This window comes from Pogona vitticeps, chromosome 3, assembly GCF_051106095.1.
Source record: "Pogona vitticeps strain Pit_001003342236 chromosome 3, PviZW2.1, whole genome shotgun sequence".
Taxonomy (NCBI): Eukaryota; Metazoa; Chordata; class Lepidosauria; order Squamata; family Agamidae; genus Pogona; species Pogona vitticeps.
Window position 1 is genome coordinate 192110311 of NC_135785.1, and position 21089 is coordinate 192131399.

At 40.6% G+C, this 21089-nt stretch overlaps 1 protein-coding gene and 1 long non-coding RNA gene across 25 annotated transcripts in view; one reads left to right on the forward strand and one right to left on the reverse strand.

The window, feature by feature from the left end:
• LOC110077673 (uncharacterized) overlaps positions 1-16191 on the forward strand; it is an 88036-nt gene extending 71845 nt beyond the window's left edge. The window contains exon 4 of the long non-coding RNA XR_013543576.1: positions 15483-16191. This is a non-coding gene — a long non-coding RNA (uncharacterized LOC110077673). The remainder of the gene's footprint in view (positions 1-15482) is intronic.
• DMD (dystrophin) overlaps positions 1-21089 on the reverse strand; it is a 1295019-nt gene that overhangs the window by 34692 nt on the left and 1239238 nt on the right. For 22 of the 24 annotated variants that reach the window (XM_078390471.1, XM_078390476.1, XM_078390472.1 and 19 more), the window contains 3 exons: positions 18568-18679; positions 16301-16437; positions 15616-15654 (listed from right to left, as the gene is read on the reverse strand). In XM_078390471.1, the coding sequence (XP_078246597.1) occupies positions 15616-15654; positions 16301-16437; positions 18568-18679 (288 nt within the window). The remainder of the gene's footprint in view (positions 1-15615; positions 15655-16300; positions 16438-18567; positions 18680-21089) is intronic. The other 2 variants (XM_078390473.1, XM_078390485.1) reach the window with 1 other exon arrangement.

A 21089-nucleotide genomic window follows, 5' to 3' on the forward strand; every position in this document is an offset into this window, starting at 1 on the left:
GTCTGAATATTGCCACAACTCAAGAGCAGAAGATGTGGACTCTAAACTAAATGTGCAAAGGAACAACGACTTTTAGACAAGCTCAGGATAAGACACAAGAAAAGGATCAATATCTTGATTTTGGAGAATGAAAGAGAACTTCAAAGCAGTTCTTTGCTACTTGGCTGAATCAAAACAAGCTAACTATGTTTGAACTAATTGGCAATAACATAGATAAGACAACATTACCATTTTGATAACTGTATTGAGCATATTGTGTATTCAGAAGAAAGTCATACATTCTTAGTTTGAAATCAAAACAACATAATATGTGACTGTTTTAAAGCTCTTAGCCATTAGCTCAATTTTGCACTTGTGGGAGGGAAGCTGTATGAACTATTACATAAAAGAAGGCTGCATAGCATGTGTCAGAAAATTAGACAGACTGAAAGAGGCTGAAATAAAGGACAAAGTGAGCTCTACAGCTAATAGAAATAAGTGCATGATCATGTCTGCTGAAGTAGTGATTAGTGAAGACCTGCTGTTTACAGTGTTGAACATAATGTAACTTCCTATTCAGCATAAGGTGAAAAGGAGAAAATATGGGGGAAGAACCTGTTTTATTCAAATGTATAAAGATTTATTTAGATCTCAAAGTAAAGATTTGTTTGGATTGGCAGAAGGAAAAAAGGCTCTGTATTCGCGAAGGCTTTCACGGCCGGAACCTAAAGGCTGTTGTGGGTTTTTCGGGCTCTTGCCGGCCACAAAAAAATGATGAAACGTTAGAAAGAACAACCTTCAGAACATGACCAAAGAACCCAAAAAACCCACAACCACCAAAAAAGGCTCTCATGATTTATTCATTGCTTCAATGAATCTTGGTATGCAGTTTTTACTGATGATGATGATGGAAAAATGCTGAATTTTAAACTGACTAGGACAGAAGCTAATGAGCTTGCAAATTTCTTGATACAGTGAACTGGATAAACAAGAGAGTCCAGGAAATATAAGCTGACCTACAGGTTTATATAAATTGGTACTTGATTTGATGCTCAAGAAATAGATTTTTTTTTTACAAGCTCTATCCGTCTAGATGTGTTGGCTTGATTTAAATTTGGTGCAAACAGTACTATAAACTCATCAAAGAGATCCATGTAATGCTGATACAGAGTTCAAGCCTAGGTTCCTTTAAAAAAATCCACAAGTACATGCCTTCAGCTACTTCAAGTTCCAGTGCTATGAGGAGATAATTAAAAAGAGAGAGAGTTCAGGTAAAACAAGTGATTTAAATCAATAGCAACTGAGAAAAGACCTTTACAGAAGTCAGGAAAGGGCAAGACGTTTTAAGTTGTTTGCCATTGAAAATACCACCAGTAGATTAAGAGGAACAATGATATTTACATTCCTTGAAGTCAACAGTGGATTTAGGCATATTTGTCTGAAGGACAAAAAGTTTGGGTTGATACAGATTGAAGATTACTGTTCCATAAGTGTACAGAGCGAAGATCCAGGAACATTTGAAAATGTTACAGAGATGATGTGAGTACAACCAGACAGATTAAGAACTTAACACAAGACTTCCACAATTACAACCCAGCTGGTTTCCTGATAAAGGTTGTTAAAAGCCACTTTTAAGTTTTGTACCAGGAGAATGTCCATCTCTTATTTATTTATTTACTTATTTGCATATTGCTCCATTAGTGCAATGCACTATTCTGGGTGGTTAACAAAATAAACCAAACAATAAAAGACAGACAGTAAATCAAGATAATAAAAATAAAAACAAGAATTAGATAAACATATTAAATTCCAAAACCAAGGTAATGACAAAATTGCAAGGCAATCAATGTCTTATAAACTACTAATATCTCTATAATCTTTGAAAGCATGGTGAAGACATCTTGGTGGGACTGCCATTTGTGGATGACAGGTGCATTTCTGCAAGGGTTTTGTCAGAGCAGTGTAAACTGCAACTTGGGTGGATTGTGTGTTTGATGCTTGGGTGATGCACCACATCCAAACTGCAAAGAGAGGAAAAGCAGAACAAATGGATGCATGCTGCCCTGCTTGTTGATGTAACACATGGCAGTCATGCTGTCAGTTGCTACTTAGACCATTTTTTCCACAAAGGAACTGATGAGGCCTTGAAAATTGCTAGGAACTCTAAAGCACTGATGTGACTCCTAAGGAGATCAGATAGCCTGAATACAGAGGCCCCAACAGTATGCTGCCCATCCTTTGAGGAAAGTATCTGTTGTGAGCATCAGAAATGATGGAGAAGGCCTGAAAGACATGCCCCTGATTAAGTTTGAAAGGGATGTCCAACACAGCAGTTGCTGGTGCAGCGGAGGCAGAGGTAACAATCATATCATGTTGTGCTGGGTAAGAGGACAGAACACAATGAGAAACCAATACTGGAGAGGTCATAGATTAAGACGGGCCCATGGTGTAAGGATCATGATGTATTCCATGAGTCCCAGGAGCCTCTGAATTGTAAGCATAGAGGTCCTGAGGGACTTTGAATGCAAGGTGGGCCAGAGTTGTGACCTTGTGATGTGAAAGGAAGACCTTGGCCTTGCAAGAGTCCAGTCTTGCTCCAATGTAGGTGATTTCCTGAGAGGGTGATAATTGGGATTTTCCCTCATTGATCTGCAGACCCAGGTCATGAAGGAACAATAGTGTAAAGTGAATGTGGTGGGCTGTTCTGTCTTTGGAGTCCACAACTACTAATTAATATAACTACTAATCAATGTAAGAGAATATGGAGATTTCCTGGGTTCTGAGATAGACTACTACTGGGGCCATACATTTCATGAAGAAGAAGGCTTCTGTGTTTAGGATGTGGACAGAAACTTTGCTGTGTTTTAAAGGTCGTTTGTAGAACAGATTTGAGAAGAAAAGTGGGCACATATCATGGGCATGTGAGTGTGGCATTAGTATTGTGGCTTTTTCCAAGACAGCTTCTGAGAACAGTAAGAGGCAGAATGTGAGGTAGTACCTTTCGTCCACATTACTGTGTTTTACAGGATGGTGCATTAGTTCATCTGTTTTGGTGTTGAAGAAACCATCACCCTTGAAAGCCAGATCTTCAATATGGGATCAAGAGTCTTCTAGAATCCTGGGGATTCTGATTCAGAATTGTCTACATAGTGAGAGAGCTCCAGCAATTATCTTTGAGTGGCAAAGACCAGTGACATGCCTGTTAGTATTTATTTGATTACTAGCAAGGCAGCATGCCTTATAAAAGAGAGGTAGAGGCTGTTGGTCCTTTTGAAGGTGATGGGAGAAACAGTTCCAATTTCTCCCATAGCACCTGTTGATATGCAGCCATGGCTGCCTGATAATTGCTGATGTGCACCACTTAGGCTGCAGAAGAGTAAAGTCCCAAAAGACCTTGCTTCCTGTTCTCTTTGTCTACAGGGGAGGAATGGGGTTTTTGTCTACTGTGAGTCCGTGTGGTGAAGGACAGAGACAAGGCTGACAAGTGTGGGCCCAAAACCTTGTCAGCAGCTCAGAGAGACTATTCCCAAAGGAACAAATTTTTGACTGTTTAGTCTGCTGCCTTGCTTGGTAAAGGCTTTACAAATTAGACAAGGCTGGGAGACATAAGCCTTTATGAGGCAGAATAAACACTATAAATGACAATCAGTGAGAGCTATACAGTCTCCACATGTGCTGCATTTCTTAAACAATGCATTAGGGGCCATACATGTGGGCAGAGCCTACAAAGAAGAAAAAGGAAAAACAAGTACAAATCAAGTGCAATGAATGAAAAATCAAGCAGGGTATGATAAATGAAATTAAAAATAGTGAATGACGTTTAAGGGCAAAAGAAATAGGAATGGAAAAAGCAGATGACGAGAGAAAATTCAAATACTCAGCAAGAGGTTTCCAAATTGCTGGCACACTGGCGGTGGATGAAAAGGAACTAAGAGATTTGGGCTGGTCACTGTTATATATGCTGCCAGGAGGGTGGGCAAAAGGGCTATTATCCAGATAACCCATCAGTGAAATCCACAGAGACCACAAAGAAAAACACAAATTTTATGCACTCACAAACAAATTCTATAGGGCACATTTCAGCCGTTGCAATGTTAAAAGTTAAACAATTAAAACAGAAACAGTAGCTGTAGATGCCTGACCGAGAGATGTCTGGATCTGGTTTCACACAGCAATGTTTACTTCAAATGTGGCAAAAGGAACACCAACTTTTTAAGTGAGAAATTTGCACAAGGTGTTGCATTTACTGGATGCTAAGAAAATCAACAATGTCGAAGTATTGCAATGTAAAGAACTAGTAACTGTGTATTTATTGTGGGAAGGTTCACTGTTACATACAGCACTGATGTTACCTGTCTGTCATGGGTTTGGAGGGAAAGTTCCATCCTATGGGGAGTGGAAGGCGGGACATCAGGAGGAGGGGCTGTACTGTATATATATGTGGAGCGTGTGTGGAGAAGTTAGCAGAGCTGAGGAAGAGCTGAGAGAAGAAGCTTGAGTGGGAGCCTGTGTGTCAGACAGGGTACTACTGTGTGTCAGTCAGTACCAACCTGATAGGTTCAGGTGTCTGTATGGTTAGCCAGAACTGATAGGTTCAGGGTCTGTGCTTCAAGTTAAGTGTTCTGTGTGAACCAAACTGTGTGTATGTATGAGTGAGACTAAGCCACGTTACTGTATCTTATTCACTTGATCCTTTTATTTTTCCCTGTGTGTTGTTTAAATAAACCTTGTTCTTTTATTTGTTAAAAATCCATCCCTGGTCTGTGTGACTTCTTATAGGGAATGGTTGGTGGCAGCTTAGTGAAACTGTGGCATATCCCAGTAGGTCTGGGTTTGTCACATTGATTGGTGTCCAGCGTGTGGGATACGACTGGTCCAGTTGTCCAGTGGTACAGCAAAGCCTTGGCAAGTGTGCCCAGAGCAAGGGGGGTCTAGTCAGGGACAATCTGAGAGCACGTAGGTAATCTTCGAGGTGTACCTCACGGGGAGGTGCGCTAGTAGAAGAACGTGTAACCTCAGATTGGGGACTAGATTAGGGAGCTCTGAGGCAGCCTGTTTTGGCGGGAAAAAAAGCTGAGGCAAAATTGTGTAGTAGAAGTGATTTAGCCTGCCTGCTGAGAGGCCTAGCAGAGGGGGGTAGACTCTGGCTCGCAACTGTTGCAAGTTAGTGCTGAAGAACAGCAGTAATCTGTAGAAAGCTGGTTCTGAGGCAAAAAGAAAAAAAAAGTGGTCGCTTTATTTTGAGGCTTGACTTTTGAAAGCAGCCTGTTCTGGGGGGGGATTATGCCCTTGACTCGAAGCCAAATGGCAGAAATGGGTGAAGTGAAAGACCCCCAGGTAGACCAAGGTTCTGAGGATGAATTTGGCTCAGTGCAGGGTGACAGCACGGGAGAACAGAACCCAGAACTCAGGAAAATGCTCATAGCCCAACAGCATGAACTGAGGGTGAGGCAATTTGAAGTGGAGGAAAGGGAAAGAGAGAAACAGAGACATTTCGAATTAGAGAGAGAGAGAATGGAAAAGGAGGAAAGATTAGAGAGAGAAAGAAGGCAATTTGAAATAGAGAGAATGGAAAGAGAAGAAAGATTGGAGAGAGAGAAAATGGCGTTTGAGTTGAGGAAATTGGAACTGATGAATCAGAACAATAATAACAATAGGGATTCTGAGGGAGGCCAATTGTCTAAAGCTGACCTGAAGAAATTCCCTGTGTACCACAAGGGAGATTGTCCTGAGGTGTTCTTTTCCTTAGTGGAAAGAGCGTTTGTGGACTTCTCAGTGAGGGAAACTGAGAAGATGACCATTATGCGATCTTTAATCAGTGGCAGCCTGGCCGAAGTCTATTCAGAGATGCCAGAGGAACTGATGAAAGATTTTGCAGAGTTTAAAAAACTGGTGTTTGCCAGACATGGGATAAATGCGGAACAGCTGAGGCAAAGATTCAGGTCAATCACCAAGAAACCAGAGCAGACTTTTACCCAAGTGGGGGCCCAATTGGTGAGGCTGCTAGAGAAATGGCTATCTCAGGAGGGGACAGAGACCTTTCAGCAGCTCAAAGACTTGATAGCGCTGGAACAGTTCTATTCAGTCCTGCATGGGGAACTGAAATTCCAGGTGAGGGAAAGGAAACCGAAATCTGTGGCAGAGGCAGCCGAGATCGCAGATTTTATTTCCCAAATAAGAAAGCCCTTGGGTGAGGGGAAATCGATGGGGAAACCTAAAGAAACCTACAGCAAGTACTCTCAGGGACCAGGGAAAAGCCAGCAAGGGGGAGGGGCCCATGGTGAAGGGAAGCCCTCAGACATGAAACCAAGACCTCAGATTTTGGAGGGAAAACCAAAACAAGATGAGAAAGACTCAAAATATAGCAGAAAATGTTATTTCTGTCAGGGAAAGGGCCATCTAATCTCAGAGTGTGAGAAATTAAAGCAGCTAAAAGGAATTGTGCCTCAGGATTCGAGTGGAACCAAGCCAAAAGCTGTGTTCTGTGTCCAGAAAGAGCAAAGCTCCTTGTCACTGAGGGAGCCTGTTGCCATGGCTACTCAATCTGGAACAGTTACATCTGCTGATCAGGCTGAGGAAAATGGTCCTCTTGGGGAGGTCAAGCGCTGCTTGCTCGTGAGAACAGATTCTCAGTTGTTTGAAACAGCAGGGGTGGACGTAGGAATACTTGACCATCAGTATCGGGGGTTGAGGGACACTTGTTCCCAGGTGACCCTGTGCCATCCAGATATTATTCCTAGGGAATATATAATCCCAAATGAGAGCATGAAGGTGGCAGGGATTGAGGGGCAGGTGATCTCACTGCCAGTAGCGGAGGTACCTGTGAACTTTCAAGGCTGGAGGGGAGTTTGGCGGCTAGCGATTTCATCGACTCTGCCAGCAGCCGTGCTCATGGGAAATGACCTGGCTGAACATGTGAAACGGGTGCTAGTGATTACACGTTCACAAGCCACCACGGGGACAGTTCAGGGGGGTACTGATGAGCCAGAGACGGAAGCAGAGGGGAGTTCAGAAGCTGTGGTGGAAACCTTAACCACAGACAGCCGATTTGGCCAAGAGCAAAAGGCAGACGCCACTCTCCAAAAGTGTTTTGAACAGGTGACAGACGCCCAGCTAACACCTGAAACCCCAGTGAGATTTCTAGAGAAAAAGGGGATTTTATATAGAGAGACCCTGAGGAATATCTCAAAAGGGGGAGATGGGATCAGAAGTCAGCTAGTGGTACCTGAAAAGTATCGCCCCATGATCTTACAAAGGGGGCACTCTGACATGTTTGCTGCGCACTTAGGGGTGAACAAGGCACAGCAGAGAATCACACAGAATTTTTACTGGCCTGACATAGGGAAGCAGATCAGGGAGTTCTGGAAAAAATGCGATGTGTGTCAGCGGCAGGGGAATAATCGTGACAGGACCAAAGCAAAGTTGTGCCCTTTGCCTGTGATTGACACTCCGTTCAAATGCATAGGGGTGGATATTGTGGGACCTTTGCCCAAGGCCACAAAGAGGGGGAACAGGTTCATTCTCACCATTGTGGACCATGCCACGAGGTACCCTGAAGCCATTCCCTTGACTAACATTGAAACTAACACAGTGGCAGATGCCTTGGTGGGGTATATGTCCAGGATGGGATTTGCCTCAGAAATAATCACAGATTTGGGCGCATCGTTCACATCGAAGCTCATGAAACGCTTATGGCAAATCTGTGGAATTAAGCACAAGGAAACCACTGCCTATCACCCTGAAAGTAATGGGTTAACTGAGAAGTTCAATGGGACTCTAATGCGCATGATTAGGGCTTACTTGGCAGAGAATCCAAACAATTGGGACCAGAAGCTGCAATCCCTTTTGTTTGCTTATCGATCAGTTCCACAAGCCAGTACCGGGTTCAGTCCGTTTGAACTTTTATTTGGGAGAAGGGTGAAAGGGCCCCTTGATTTGATCAAACAAAATTGGGAGCAGATCACCCAGGATGACCCACAAGACGTTGTGACATACATAGACACCTTGATGAATGACCTAAAGAGAAACCTAGAGCTGGCAGCAGAAAACCTGCAAGCTCAGAAGGTCAGACAGAAAACATGGTATGACCACAAAGCTAGAGAGAGGCACTTTGACCCAGGGGAGGAAGTGCTTTGGCTTAGGCCCTGCAGAGAGAACAAACTGCAGCTCAAATGGGCAGGACCATATAGGGTCATTTCCAAGATGTCAGACCTGAACTACCTTATAGAGCAGGAGGAGAACCAAGCAAGGAGGGTGGTTCATGTGAATGCCCTAAAACCCTACTACAGAGGGGAACAGAGGGTTTTATTTGCGATAAAAGCAGCTGAGAGTGAGGAAGCTGAATTACCCTTCTGGGAGGGTAGAGGGGAAGTAAAATACAACCCAGAGGAGGTAAAGATCAGTCCTGCACTCACCCAAGACCAGCAGCAAGAACTAAAAATGCTGCTCATTAAATATCAACAGGTGTTTTCCAACAAGCCGGGGATAGTGAAGGGAGTGATGCATCGGATCCACACAGGGGATGCACCCCCGCAGGCAGTATCCCCATACCGAGTGACGGGACCCTATAGGGACAAGGTGCGGAAGGAGCTGGACGAGATGCTTAGGGAGAACATAATCGTCCCCTCTTCTAGTCCTTGGTCCTCTCCGATAGTCCTAGTGGACAAGCCTGATGGGAGCATTAGGTTTTGTGTCGATTACAGGAAATTAAACCGCGTAACCACTCCTGATGCCTACCCAATGCCCAGGCTAGACAACCTGATTGAAACCATAGGGGGTTGTCGGTTCATCTCATCATTGGACCTGGTAAAGGGATATTGGCAATTAAGAATTGATCCCAGGGATCAAGAAAAGACCGCCTTTTGCAGCCCTTTTGGTCTCTATGAGTTTCGAGTCCTGAGCTTTGGTCTCAGAAATGCACCAGCCACATTCCAAAGGCTGATGGACCAGACCTTGGCAGGGCTCAGTGACTTTACTGTGGCCTACATTGACGACATAGGGATCTTCAGTAATACCTGGGAAGATCACCTGAAACACCTGGAGTTAGTGCTGCAGAGGTTAAGTGCAGCAGGGCTAACGGTAAAGGCGAGCAAGTGTCAGCTGGGTAGCCCAGAAATAAAATACTTGGGTCACATAGTAGGGGGAGGAGTGATAAAACCCCTCGAGGCCAAGATAGAAACAGTTCGTGATTGGCCCAGACCCAACACCAAGAAAAAAGTCAAATCATTTCTTGGGTTGGTGGGCTACTACAGAAAGTTCATCCCGAGGTTTAGCGAGATTGCGACTCCGCTGACCGAGCTGACGAGGAAGAAGACTGATGACCGCATCCCGTGGACCAGCGACTGTGAGGAGGCGTTCCAGAGGTTGAAGCAGGCGCTCATCAACTATCCAGTGCTGCGTGCTCCAGACTTCGACCGGGAGTTCGTCATCTACACCGATGCGTCTAACAGCGGGGTAGGAGCAGTTCTTTGCCAGGAGGATGAAAATGGTGACCAGCATCCAGTGTCCTACCTGAGTAGGAAACTCCAGAAAGGTGAGAGACATTTGGCAACCGTGGAGAAGGAGTGCCTGGCCATAGTCTACGCGATCCAGAAGGCCAAGCCTTACATCTGGGGAAGACATTTTACTCTGTGCACTGACCATTCACCACTGCAATGGTTAAAGACAATGAAAACCCACAATAGTAAACTTATGAGGTGGGCTTTAAATCTGCAAGACTATGACTTTGAAGTGAAGGTGGTCAGGGGGTCAGTGAACTGTGTTGCTGACGCCTTGTCAAGAAGACCTGAAGAATGAAGACGGCGAAAGAAACATGGACTATGTATATATTTTGATGACAAAAAGTCAAATGTGTCTGTTTATTAAACATGTTGGTTTGTATGAATAAAGGTAACTTGATGTATTGTTAATGGTAAATGTTCAAATGCCTAATAGAGTGTAAGTATAAGTAAGTATGGTATTGTATGTTATTATATGACTGTTTTTGTTTGTTTTGGGTCCAGGTTGTTTTTTGGTGAAAAGCACCTTAGCTTTCCCCCTACAAAACAACTTATAAAGAGGGGAGGTGTTACATACAGCACTGATGTTACCTGTCTGTCATGGGTTTGGAGGGAAAGTTCCATCCTATGGGGAGTGGAAGGCGGGACATCAGGAGGAGGGGCTGTACTGTATATATATGTGGAGCGTGTGTGGAGAAGTTAGCAGAGCTGAGGAAGAGCTGAGAGAAGAAGCTTGAGTGGGAGCCTGTGTGTCAGACAGGGTACTACTGTGTGTCAGTCAGTACCAACCTGATAGGTTCAGGTGTCTGTATGGTTAGCCAGAACTGATAGGTTCAGGGTCTGTGCTTCAAGTTAAGTGTTCTGTGTGAACCAAACTGTGTGTATGTATGAGTGAGACTAAGCCACGTTACTGTATCTTATTCACTTGATCCTTTTATTTTTCCCTGTGTGTTGTTTAAATAAACCTTGTTCTTTTATTTGTTAAAAATCCATCCCTGGTCTGTGTGACTTCTTATAGGGAATGGTTGGTGGCAGCTTAGTGAAACTGTGGCATATCCCAGTAGGTCTGGGTTTGTCACATTCACCTGTTGCATTAAACTTTAAAGCACTCTGAAACAGAGGAGAGCACTGTGCTCAATGCAAAATAAGAAACACAGTCAACTGTGCTTGGATAAGCAAGTTTCCACAAATTCATCTATGGAAAAAACATTGGCTGTGAAAAGAGATCAAAAGCTACTAGTTATATTTTGGAAAGAAAATCACTGCCAATAATTCAACATAGGTACTGACATCATTGAAATACCTGATACAAGTGGTATACAGACCAAGCGAATAGTCTACAAAAGCTGACAGCTACAAGTGCTAATGTGTTATCTTATTTTTCAGTCTGAAATGGAAGGAATTACAAATTACTATTGCTAATAGGAAGACTTTCAGTAAACCAAAATATAGTTTTAATGGGACTGCCAAAGAAGAGTGGAAGTGCTAGAAGTCTGTGTATTGGAATTTAATGGAGGAATTTAAGTAAAATAATAGACTTCTATTAAAAAAAGAGATGACAGCACTACAAGATCTAATGAAAGAAATATGGAATGTATATATGAAGTTCACCTTAGCATTCAGCAACATTCATGAAGGACTTAAGAAATGATTAACTAATTAGGCAAATATACCAAGACTGAAGACTTGATTTAGTAACGTACTGAATGTCAACCCTTCATAAACAGAACACAAAAGGAACCAGTGCTAGCCCAGGAAATTTGATAAGATCCTGGCACGAGTGGGCAAGAATAATAAAGCCAAGTAGAAAAGGTATTGTTTTTTAAAATGGAGAAATTCAGTGATAACAATGGTGGCAGAGGTTCTGAGGAACATCAACACAGAACTGAAGTGTAGCCAGTTGAAGGAGTTGCCAAGTGTTGTTTGTTTTATTCCACATGTTAGTGTCTGTGAAACTCTGGATAATATTTACAGCAGCACCAAATATGATAATGCCAGAGGCACTCCAATGGTTGCTTTGCTTGAGGGGAGGGGTGGATAGTGTATTTCTATTTTTTTTTAAATCTTATTTGTGACGGTGTTGTTTTTTAAAACCCAATATTAAATAACTTCCCTCCTGTTTCTTTTACATGGAAATAAAAGCAGTAGCATAAGGATCAGAACCAATTGTAACGTAGTATTCTACAGGCAAAATCTAAAGCCAATGTAACAAATTGAACTGCCTTTGGTGATTTTTTAAAAATGTAAACTTGTTCCTACTGCAACATGTGAAATACCCTTAGAACACATTTTTTTTCCTCTTTCATTAAAGAATGGGGAAAACATGTGCAGCATTGTGAAATACTGTAAGTGAGAAGAGAAAGACTGATCTTGGTTTCTAATGCTGAATTAACCTAGCCAGCTTGCTTGCTCGCACAGCACATGCTCTCCGTGACGACGGTTTCAGGTTCAGTGCCTAGCATCTCCAGGAAAGGTAGGGGGAAAAATCACATCTGAATTCCTACAGAGTGACTAGCTGTCATATCCATCATACTACATGACATGGATCAATGACCTGACTCAGTATTTGGTGGCTTGCTACATTATAGACACACACACACAACCACACATAAGTTAACAGCTTTACTCAGGTAGCTGCTCGGCTACAACCACAGACAATATGAACTACTTTCTTTTCCTTGATGTCAAAGTCTCATATTCTGCCTTGTCTACTGTAAATACATATATTGCCACAGTCTAAATTAGAAAGCAGATTGGCTTGAAAAAAAGAGATATCATATAGCTTAAGACTGCAGCCAATCAGCTTTAATGCTGCCAGCTGCCCTTCCAGACTTCTCTCGCCTCCTACAAAATCTGGGAGACAGGAATGTGAGCTAAGTCCACGGACTCTGATTATGGGGCAGATGAAACGATGCAACCTGGAACCCAGATGCATTATTTATAAAATATTTTTTGTCTTGCTGTATAAACAATCCATTTTAAACAACACATTTTAACTCATTACTACCTGCAACATATTTTGTGTGTGTTTTAAAAGCCTTACACCATTCAGCTTCCACAGTTTTGCTTACCATGGTAATAATACCACCATCATCTGGGAAGAATGACAAATGACCAGTCTTTTTCCTGGCTTTAGAGCTCTAGATGTGGGTAGGAATCATCCTGGCAACCATAAGCTGATTGCTGCCTCCTCCCAAGCTCAAGGCTGTAAGGAAGATGGGTGATGGTAGTCGTATTTAAAACAGTCAAGACTGTTATGCTCAAAAGAGATAAAAGGACAGATTCTCTGCCACTCTTCTCCAAGCAGTGAAAAACCAGGCTTTTGCAACCAGTTTTTCACTGTATTAATAAGACTAGACAATAACACTGGACCCTTGTTACTGCACAATCCATTGATAATATGACCTACCCTTGAAGTTAAGAATATCCTCCCTCCAACAATATGTGTGGCACCAACTTTGACATTTTGGTAACAGGATAAGACCTAAATGTTTGCCTGGTCATTTATGATCTGTTAGATGCTAGTATAATGATCCTGTGGCTAACTGTTTTATTTATGCTATTGGCGTGCTCTGGTCCATGGGGTCACAAAGAGTCGGACACGACTAAATGACTAAACGACGAAGGTATGTTTATTTACTATGGCCAAGATCCAAATTAACACAAAGGCTCATTAGTGTATTTCCATGGGATCACTAGATGCAGTTGTGTATGTGACAATTACTATTGTCTGAAAAGAAACTTCTTATACAAGGCGGCATCAAGTGCCTGCACAGCCAACTGGCAAATGGCTCACGCAATGAACCACTAAGCAAATGTCTGTGAAGATTCTCAGTCATCCAGGTGAGGTTGTCTGGAAGTTGAGTCATGGCAACTGGACTTCCTTCTTGTTAGGCTGAAGCTTTTTGCTACTCATCCAATAGCTTAAGATCCCTGATATATCCTCCACCTTGGTTTCACTTCCCCCTGGTCTAAATAGGCTCATTAGAAGGACAAAAGACTGGGGGTGAGGGATAATCCCACTGAGGAAAAAGGATACTCATTTGATGACCAAGATGTACTCATTTTGGACTGAGAAGATAATTGGTTTGAGAGAGGGATCAGGGAGGCCATACATGCGCATATAGAAAATCCCTCACTCAACAGGGGTAGAGGCCTTATATACAACCTGTCTTCTATTTGTCATGCTGCCCTTTCATCCATCCCCAGGAAGATCAGGACCACGCACAGAAAGACCACTGTTAACGACTGTTAATGATCCATGACAATGGCTGGAGAAGGACTGCACCCCCAGTCCTTTGTCCTTCTAAGGAGCCTATTCAGACCAGGGGGAAGTGAAAACAAGGTGGAGGATCTATCAGAGATCTCCTACCAATTCTCCTCAGACTGAAAAAGCTACTTGGATGAGCAGCGAAAGGTTTCAACCTAACAAGAAAGAAGTCCAGTTCTCATGACTCAAATTTCAGACACTTAGCAAATGGTTTCACTGTTGAATCCAGACCCTTTATGGCTACTGTTTTCAAATTGACGTTACCTGCCCACTAATTTTTATGAAGGATGTGATATTACTAAAATGAATTAAGCAAAACAAATGAGTATAGTGAATAAAACTGCAGAGAAAGCAGACAGTTGTAGGTGTGGGCAATATTCATTCTATGGAGGTCTTTAGAAACAGGCAGCAAATAACAGCATGTCTTTTGGCACCTTACCACCTGCTTTCTACAAGGATGCAGTTAGCCTTCAAAGCGTCTTACCACCACACACATGCTATGAATTAATGGTCTATGTAGTACTTTAGTAGTGCTTCTTTTAATAATCGCTGTTAGTGAGCTGGGAAAAGAAGCCACATGCTCAATTTTAGTAAAATGTATAACCTAAACTTAGTCCTCCTCTACCATGAATATTTGGAGATTTGTGAATTAAATATAATAAACAAATAATTAAGACCAATCATAATGTTATGTTAGCACAAGAGTCCAAGTTCATAGCTACTCATAGCTAAGCTAAGTAGTTATTAATATCTACAATTAGTGAACTAACCTCTCAGTATTCATATATTCCTAAATTAACAAAGGCTTCCAGTGGAAAAAAAACATTTCAGCCAAATTTAGGCACTTACATCCTGCTGTTTTCAGTGAGAGAATGTAATATAGAAATAAAACCCATCTAATATGGAAGGGGCTTAGAAATGCTTAACCTTGGATACTCTTACAGTAATGAAAACTACCTTCCCAGGAATACACTGTAATTACTATATAATGAAATATATTGTTCTTACAACATGATTAAAAACCTATACACATTGGTTTTACCATTATTGGTTTTGCCAATCCAGTGACTGATTAGAAGTGCACAAGTAATACTGTATGTATGTATAGATGTTGCCTGCCTGCAAGTGCTTCTTGTCTGACTTGATAACTCATTGTTAGGGAATTTGATTCATTATCTCCTGAGAGTAAAGACTGCCTGTGTAGCTTTGGACAAGCTGTACAGTCCCAAGGCACCCCAAGAAGAAGTACTCACTACCTAGAAAACCCTGGAAACGGTCACCCTAAGTCAGAATTTACTTGATAGCATACTATTATTATTGTGTGCTTTTACCCTCAATTAAACTGAAAGATAGGATCCATGCAGAAATATAGGTACCCACTAATGCCTCCATCAAAACAAAGAAAAAAGGCTGAATGCACAAGATACCTCAATGTGTATCTGAGCACAGAAAAATCTGGACCAGGATAACTCTCTCTCTCTCTGTATATACATACTAAATAATGACATTAAATACAAAGTAATATCTTTGCATTTGTTTCAAAGCACATGAGCTGATCTCAAAGATGCCTTTCTTCAAAGGCTATACAGCAATCTATACATTTTTATTTTTCAAATGAAGAGTACCTTCTAAGACAGCAATATCTGTAAGAACACCATATTGAGCACACATCTCGTGAACCAGAGAAAACCCTGCTGGCATACATTGTATTAATTTGAAATATTTTTCTTTTTCAGGAAATTTAACTGGGATGGGAAGGAAGAAGCAAACTGACATATGTAAAAACCAAACAAAGAGAAATTAAGAACAAAGAAGTGAGGGAATGCAACAGTAGCAGCAATAGCAGCACACTTCGGCAAAAGTACTCACGCAGAATCTACTGGCCAGAAGTTGATCAGAGTAACAGGACTGCAAGACAAAAAATGAGGAGGTGAAGAGAGAGGAAGAAAAAACTTAGCAGCAAAATAATTACAGAAATTTGAAAAGAAATCCAAAACCAAGAAGATCCAATAGACCAACAAGAATGTCCGTGGAAAGCAGCCAAAAATAGGATAAATATTGAAGAGAGGAAGAGAAAAAGAGCGGTAACAAGCTGCAGTGCAATTGCTATTAAAATAAGTTCAGTTATCAGAGAAATACCTGGGTCATCTCTTTTGGAAGAAATATGGAAAACTGGTATGTGAGGTTTACTTTGTGAATTAATAATTCTACTAAAACAGCAAAAGAGAAATTCTCTATGTCAATGTCTGGATTTTGACTTCTGATTACTCATTTCCAAACTGGGTCCATTTTAGAGGCTTTCAAGTCAAACAATAAGACAGCAGGCATTTTCTCCTCTCCTAACTGACGTTTAAATTATTGGAAGGTTAGCAGCTGAGAAAAGGTAAGGGCAATAGCAATTGAAACGTCAGCTTGCGTTTTCCCTTGAGCTAAAATAAACAAAAATGAAAGAAATGAAAGAGGCTTAATGCGGTTAGGAAGTATTGGGAGCAGGTGCCAACTGGGGAGCTCAAAGAGCTTATTCAAATGAGAGACGATTTATTTGTTTACTTACGTTTCCATGTTGTCTCCCTCCAACACTGTCTGTACAGGCAGGTACCCCATTCTAGGGTGCTTTGCAAAGTATCTTTTTGTTCGGAATTTATTTTTCAATACCTTGGCAAAGTCACGAACATCTTCTCCTGAAGTAGTCTAAAAGCAATATTTCAAAGATTTCAGTTTATGGCACAAGTTTTCTACATGGAGCCATATGGAGGAAGTATCTAAATACTGTATATGACTGACCTACCACTTCTTCTCTGAACTGTAATTATTAAAGTGCATGGAAACTTGTTTCACTACCATAAAGAACTTGTGTCTTGATCTGGAGATTTACATCTTATGAAGAATTTTTGTAATCAGTTCCGCATTATGTAACTTGTTCTTGAACATTCAAGCATGTCAAGGAATACTTAATAGACTATAACTATAAAAGATATTTTGGTTATAATCTGTTATATGACTGACAGAAATTCACATGCTAAATGATTTTACTGAATAACATGTCAATTCAGTATATGGCATGTAGCTCAAACAAAAGGAAGTAAATTTAGCAAACAAGGCATACAACTCAAGAACTGCTGTTTTATGGTAAAAGCAGGTTTGGAGGAAAAGCAAGGAAAAGGACAATCTGCATTTTTACAGTGACACTGTATTTTCACTATATCCTACAGCAGATTCGATACATTAGTTTCATACAGCTCTTGTTATAAGCAGTGGGGAAACTTGGAAAAATACTTTTACAAAATGAATGTTGTTCTATATGTATGGCATTAGCTTTTAATTGAGACTTTTCTCCTTGTGGTAGGTTGAGGCAAGTAGAAACAACAGGCAGCATAATATGGCCCTACCCCCTACAATTATAGATGAAAGTCCTAATGTATGTCACGATGCAGAAGATTAACAATTTTCTGTTTCTATTTGAAAGGAGAAATAGCTGTTGAGACATGTCTATGCTGTAGCTTCCCTTGGATAGGCACAACAGTACAGTACATTGTCTTAGCTCAGCTGAACACAACAGAATACTTGAGGACTTTCATTAAAAGCCTGCTCAAACTATACTGATTGTTACTTTAAAGCTGCATTTGGATGGCTACATCTCAGCTTAATAAACTGAGACACAAGCAAGCCTTTGCCTGAGTATAGAGCCCTACATGGTGTGCCACCATAAACCACAGCTTTAACCTTCATTTTCCATTTTGTCTGCAACAGGAAATGATGGTTACCTATTTCAGGATCTTGATCTGAAGACAAGGTATGACTGACTGACTGATCAAGACTATAAAGAATCCAAACAAACAATAGTAAAAAGGGATCTGAAAAATACTATCATAGAATAGATAGTATAAGAAATCTTTGCAAAACAATGGTATATCTTCATCCTGTATACTCTTTAGGGTCATTAACAACTGTCCCACAAGCAGCAGCATTTAGTGCTAAAAACTATGAATGTTGTGCAGCATTACTAGCCAAAATGATCTGTGAAAATGTCTCTTTCGTCTGCATTTTTCCTCTAGGAAGAGTGGAAAATAGGACTGTGCATCATCTTTGGTTGAATCCTGAAAAAAATGGGGAGCTTCAAGCCAATTTGTATGAATGGCCAGATTTGGTTCCAGAGTAAAGTTGGATTATTTCAGTGACGTGGACACCTAAAATGAGCACTGGAAAACCAGGCTGCAGGGAAAGATTAGCTTTAATGTAACAATCTGAAATACAAGATGAGCAGAACCTCATCACAACACTCCAATCACAGGGATTGTGTGAGTCACAGAAGTCATGTAGTCAATTATGTCATATAGCTCTTCTTTCATTTAGCAGTTATTTAGCAGATCACGGAACTGATGGGGTTGTCAATTATTCTGAGTCTCTCTCATTCTTCATTTCCCTTTTCATTGTCTGTTGAATTACATTGGTTTGGCCTAATTTTCTGTTTGCTTACCATGTGCACCATGTGTGTTTTAGACAGTGAAATTTACTGTGCTCCCGCCATGAGCCCCAAATATGATTAGGTGTCTGATTTATTTTTTCATTGTGGTTCTTTTATATTTAATGTACAATACATATAAGCAATTATTTTGCAAGATACTTGGCTACTTATTGGCATATGAATATTTTTATATATCAACATATCAAGAATAAGTTTCCAATTATTTGCAAAACATGTCAAAGACATTTACAAAAACAACCCTGTATTCATCTTCCACTAGCTTACACCAAAGAAATGTTGTTCTTGCTTTCTACGAAGAAATATATATATTAAGCAATAGCAAGAATGTTACTTACTGGAGTACAGTATTCTACCATTGGATAGTGCATCTTATGACCTTTTGCAACTCGTCCAGAAAAGAAGCAGCTTTGGCAGATGTCATAGTTAAAGTGCTTTAAACTTCTGTATCTGGAGAAGAAGAAAAAAATACAATTTCATTCTCATGTACAAATCTTGCTTCAGGTATAAAGCAGGAGAGCCTACATTAACAGCTGTAAATACTGTACAGTGCAATTCTTGTTAACTGTTCAATTCCAGGCAAAAACATCGTTATTCTCTGAGGTTTTTAAAGTTTGATATATATTTTTTAGCTTCTGTTTTAATTGTTTTTACAAACTATCACTGTATTTTGTTTCCATTTTCTTGTTACTTAAAGTGCAATGGGAAGGGCTGTAAATCACTAGAAGAACATCTTGTGTTGTGTGGAGACAGTCATAAATTCAGTCTTTGGCACTGCCATGTAGAACTGGGGAAGAAACTCCACATTACATGTTTTCTTAGGCCCTGCCGCCCTCTCTGTTTCCTCTAAATTACAATGTGGGGAAAACACATTTTCATTTTAACAGATACAAAACAAAGGTACACACACTGCATGTATTTTTGTTTCAAACCAAGGATGAACATTCTCCCTACCCTTGACATGAAATTGAGTAACATACTAATGGAATGCAGCAGGAATTTGGATTACGTCTTGCATTTGGCAGATTCAAGATGAGTCGTGTGCCCACCAGCCACAGAAAGTTGCTTCCAGTGTAGAGAATGATAATGGTTCCTAGACCAGAAGCTCCAAATGCTCTTGCATTATAACCCCCAAGAAGCCTTGGCCATTGGCTCTGCTAACTAGAACTTCTAGGAGTTGTATTCCGAGTACATTTAGGGCCCAAGTATTGGAATCAAAGTTCTAGACAAATCAATACTTTAGCTGAATCTAAGGCATATACCCAAACTTGAAAGGAATATTAGTTTTTTAAATGACTTCAAATATTTTTAAACTAATAAATGTAATAAAAGTATGTCCACCTTTCTTTCCTCTTTTTACTCATGGATTATCTGGACATGTTATTAGATATAGAAGTCACTCAACTACTTCATAACTGTTGATTGCATGAAGGACCATGTAGCAATTTAATTCTCTATAGCTTGACAGGTGATTATGACCCACTGGATACTACAACTCCCACAATCTCTATCTAGTGGCTATACTGGCAAGGGCTGATGGGAATAGGAGTTCTAGGCCAAAGCACACACAACAGCCTCCAAAGAGTTGGAGGGCCATAATTGCCAACACTTGCTTAAAAATGATTCTGAAAAAAATCTATTTGAAAAAGCCTTTTAGGCTGCAGTTCTATGCTAGTTCACTCTTACATACTTCTGAGTATACATCTATAGTTTATAAAGAATCATTTGCAATATTATCAGGGGAATGTTAAGCACACCTATACTCCTTTGTGTCTCAATTCTGAATTAAGTCCTGCTGATATAAACAAGAAAATCCATAGAGGGGTATATAGTGTATAAATAAATTATGTGAGCAGACAAATCTTTTTAATCAAATTCAGAGATGAATCCATTCTACTGCAATCAATGGCCAGTATCCTCTTGTATAGCTTTGCCAGCACAGCAGTGATACCACTGTCAACAGCACATTGCCATTAAAGGTTTCTCACTTCAGCTATGAATTGTGTGTGACTTGTCCATAATGAGACAAAGTCACATAGTCACATACAACAAGTAATTAAAGCAAGAATGTTTACATTAGCAGCAATCTGCCACTGCATTCCCACTGCACTAACAGAATGTATACAACAGCAGCTTTTTGCCAGTGCTAGAATTTGGGTGTATATGGGGATGAATGGAGGTTGTACATTTCCTTTTCACCAAAAGATGAAAACTTTCCAGATATATAAACAGCAGAATACTGTAATGACACCACTGTACACAACACCTGTTAATGCAATGGTTATAAACTGGCCAGGTTTTCTAATGCAAGGTGACTTTCTTCATTCAGTTTTTTGCAGATACTCAAAGTACATTCCAGGGTCATGGATGATTCAACATGTCCTTGGAATACAGGTCAATATGCATCCTTGATTTCTGAACAGCTCTCAATACAGGTTGGTTTGATATATAAAAATTGGAAGTCTGGCAGTGTTCTCCATCTGATGCCTACTAATCAGATTGTTGCACTTTACTGTTGCAGTTTAGGTTCAAGAAAGAAGCTTTTAGTAATTCTTTGGGGAAGAGACATTGTTCTGTGGTTGAGTACATGCTTTGCATACAGAATGTTGCAGATTCTGTTCCTCTCATCTCCCATTAAATTAAGGTGATTAAGAGAGTAAAAACACTTTGCCTGAAACTTTTGGGTGACTACTAATGAAAATGATATGAAGTTATATGATTTTGTAGACCTATTCAGCATAAGCATCACAGATCAGAATTCATATGGATAGGCACAGTGATGTTAACAAGAACAGGGGAGAAATCTGGCATACTAGGTAGTATCTAAAACATGGCATAAAAATCCAATATTCAGAGGAAC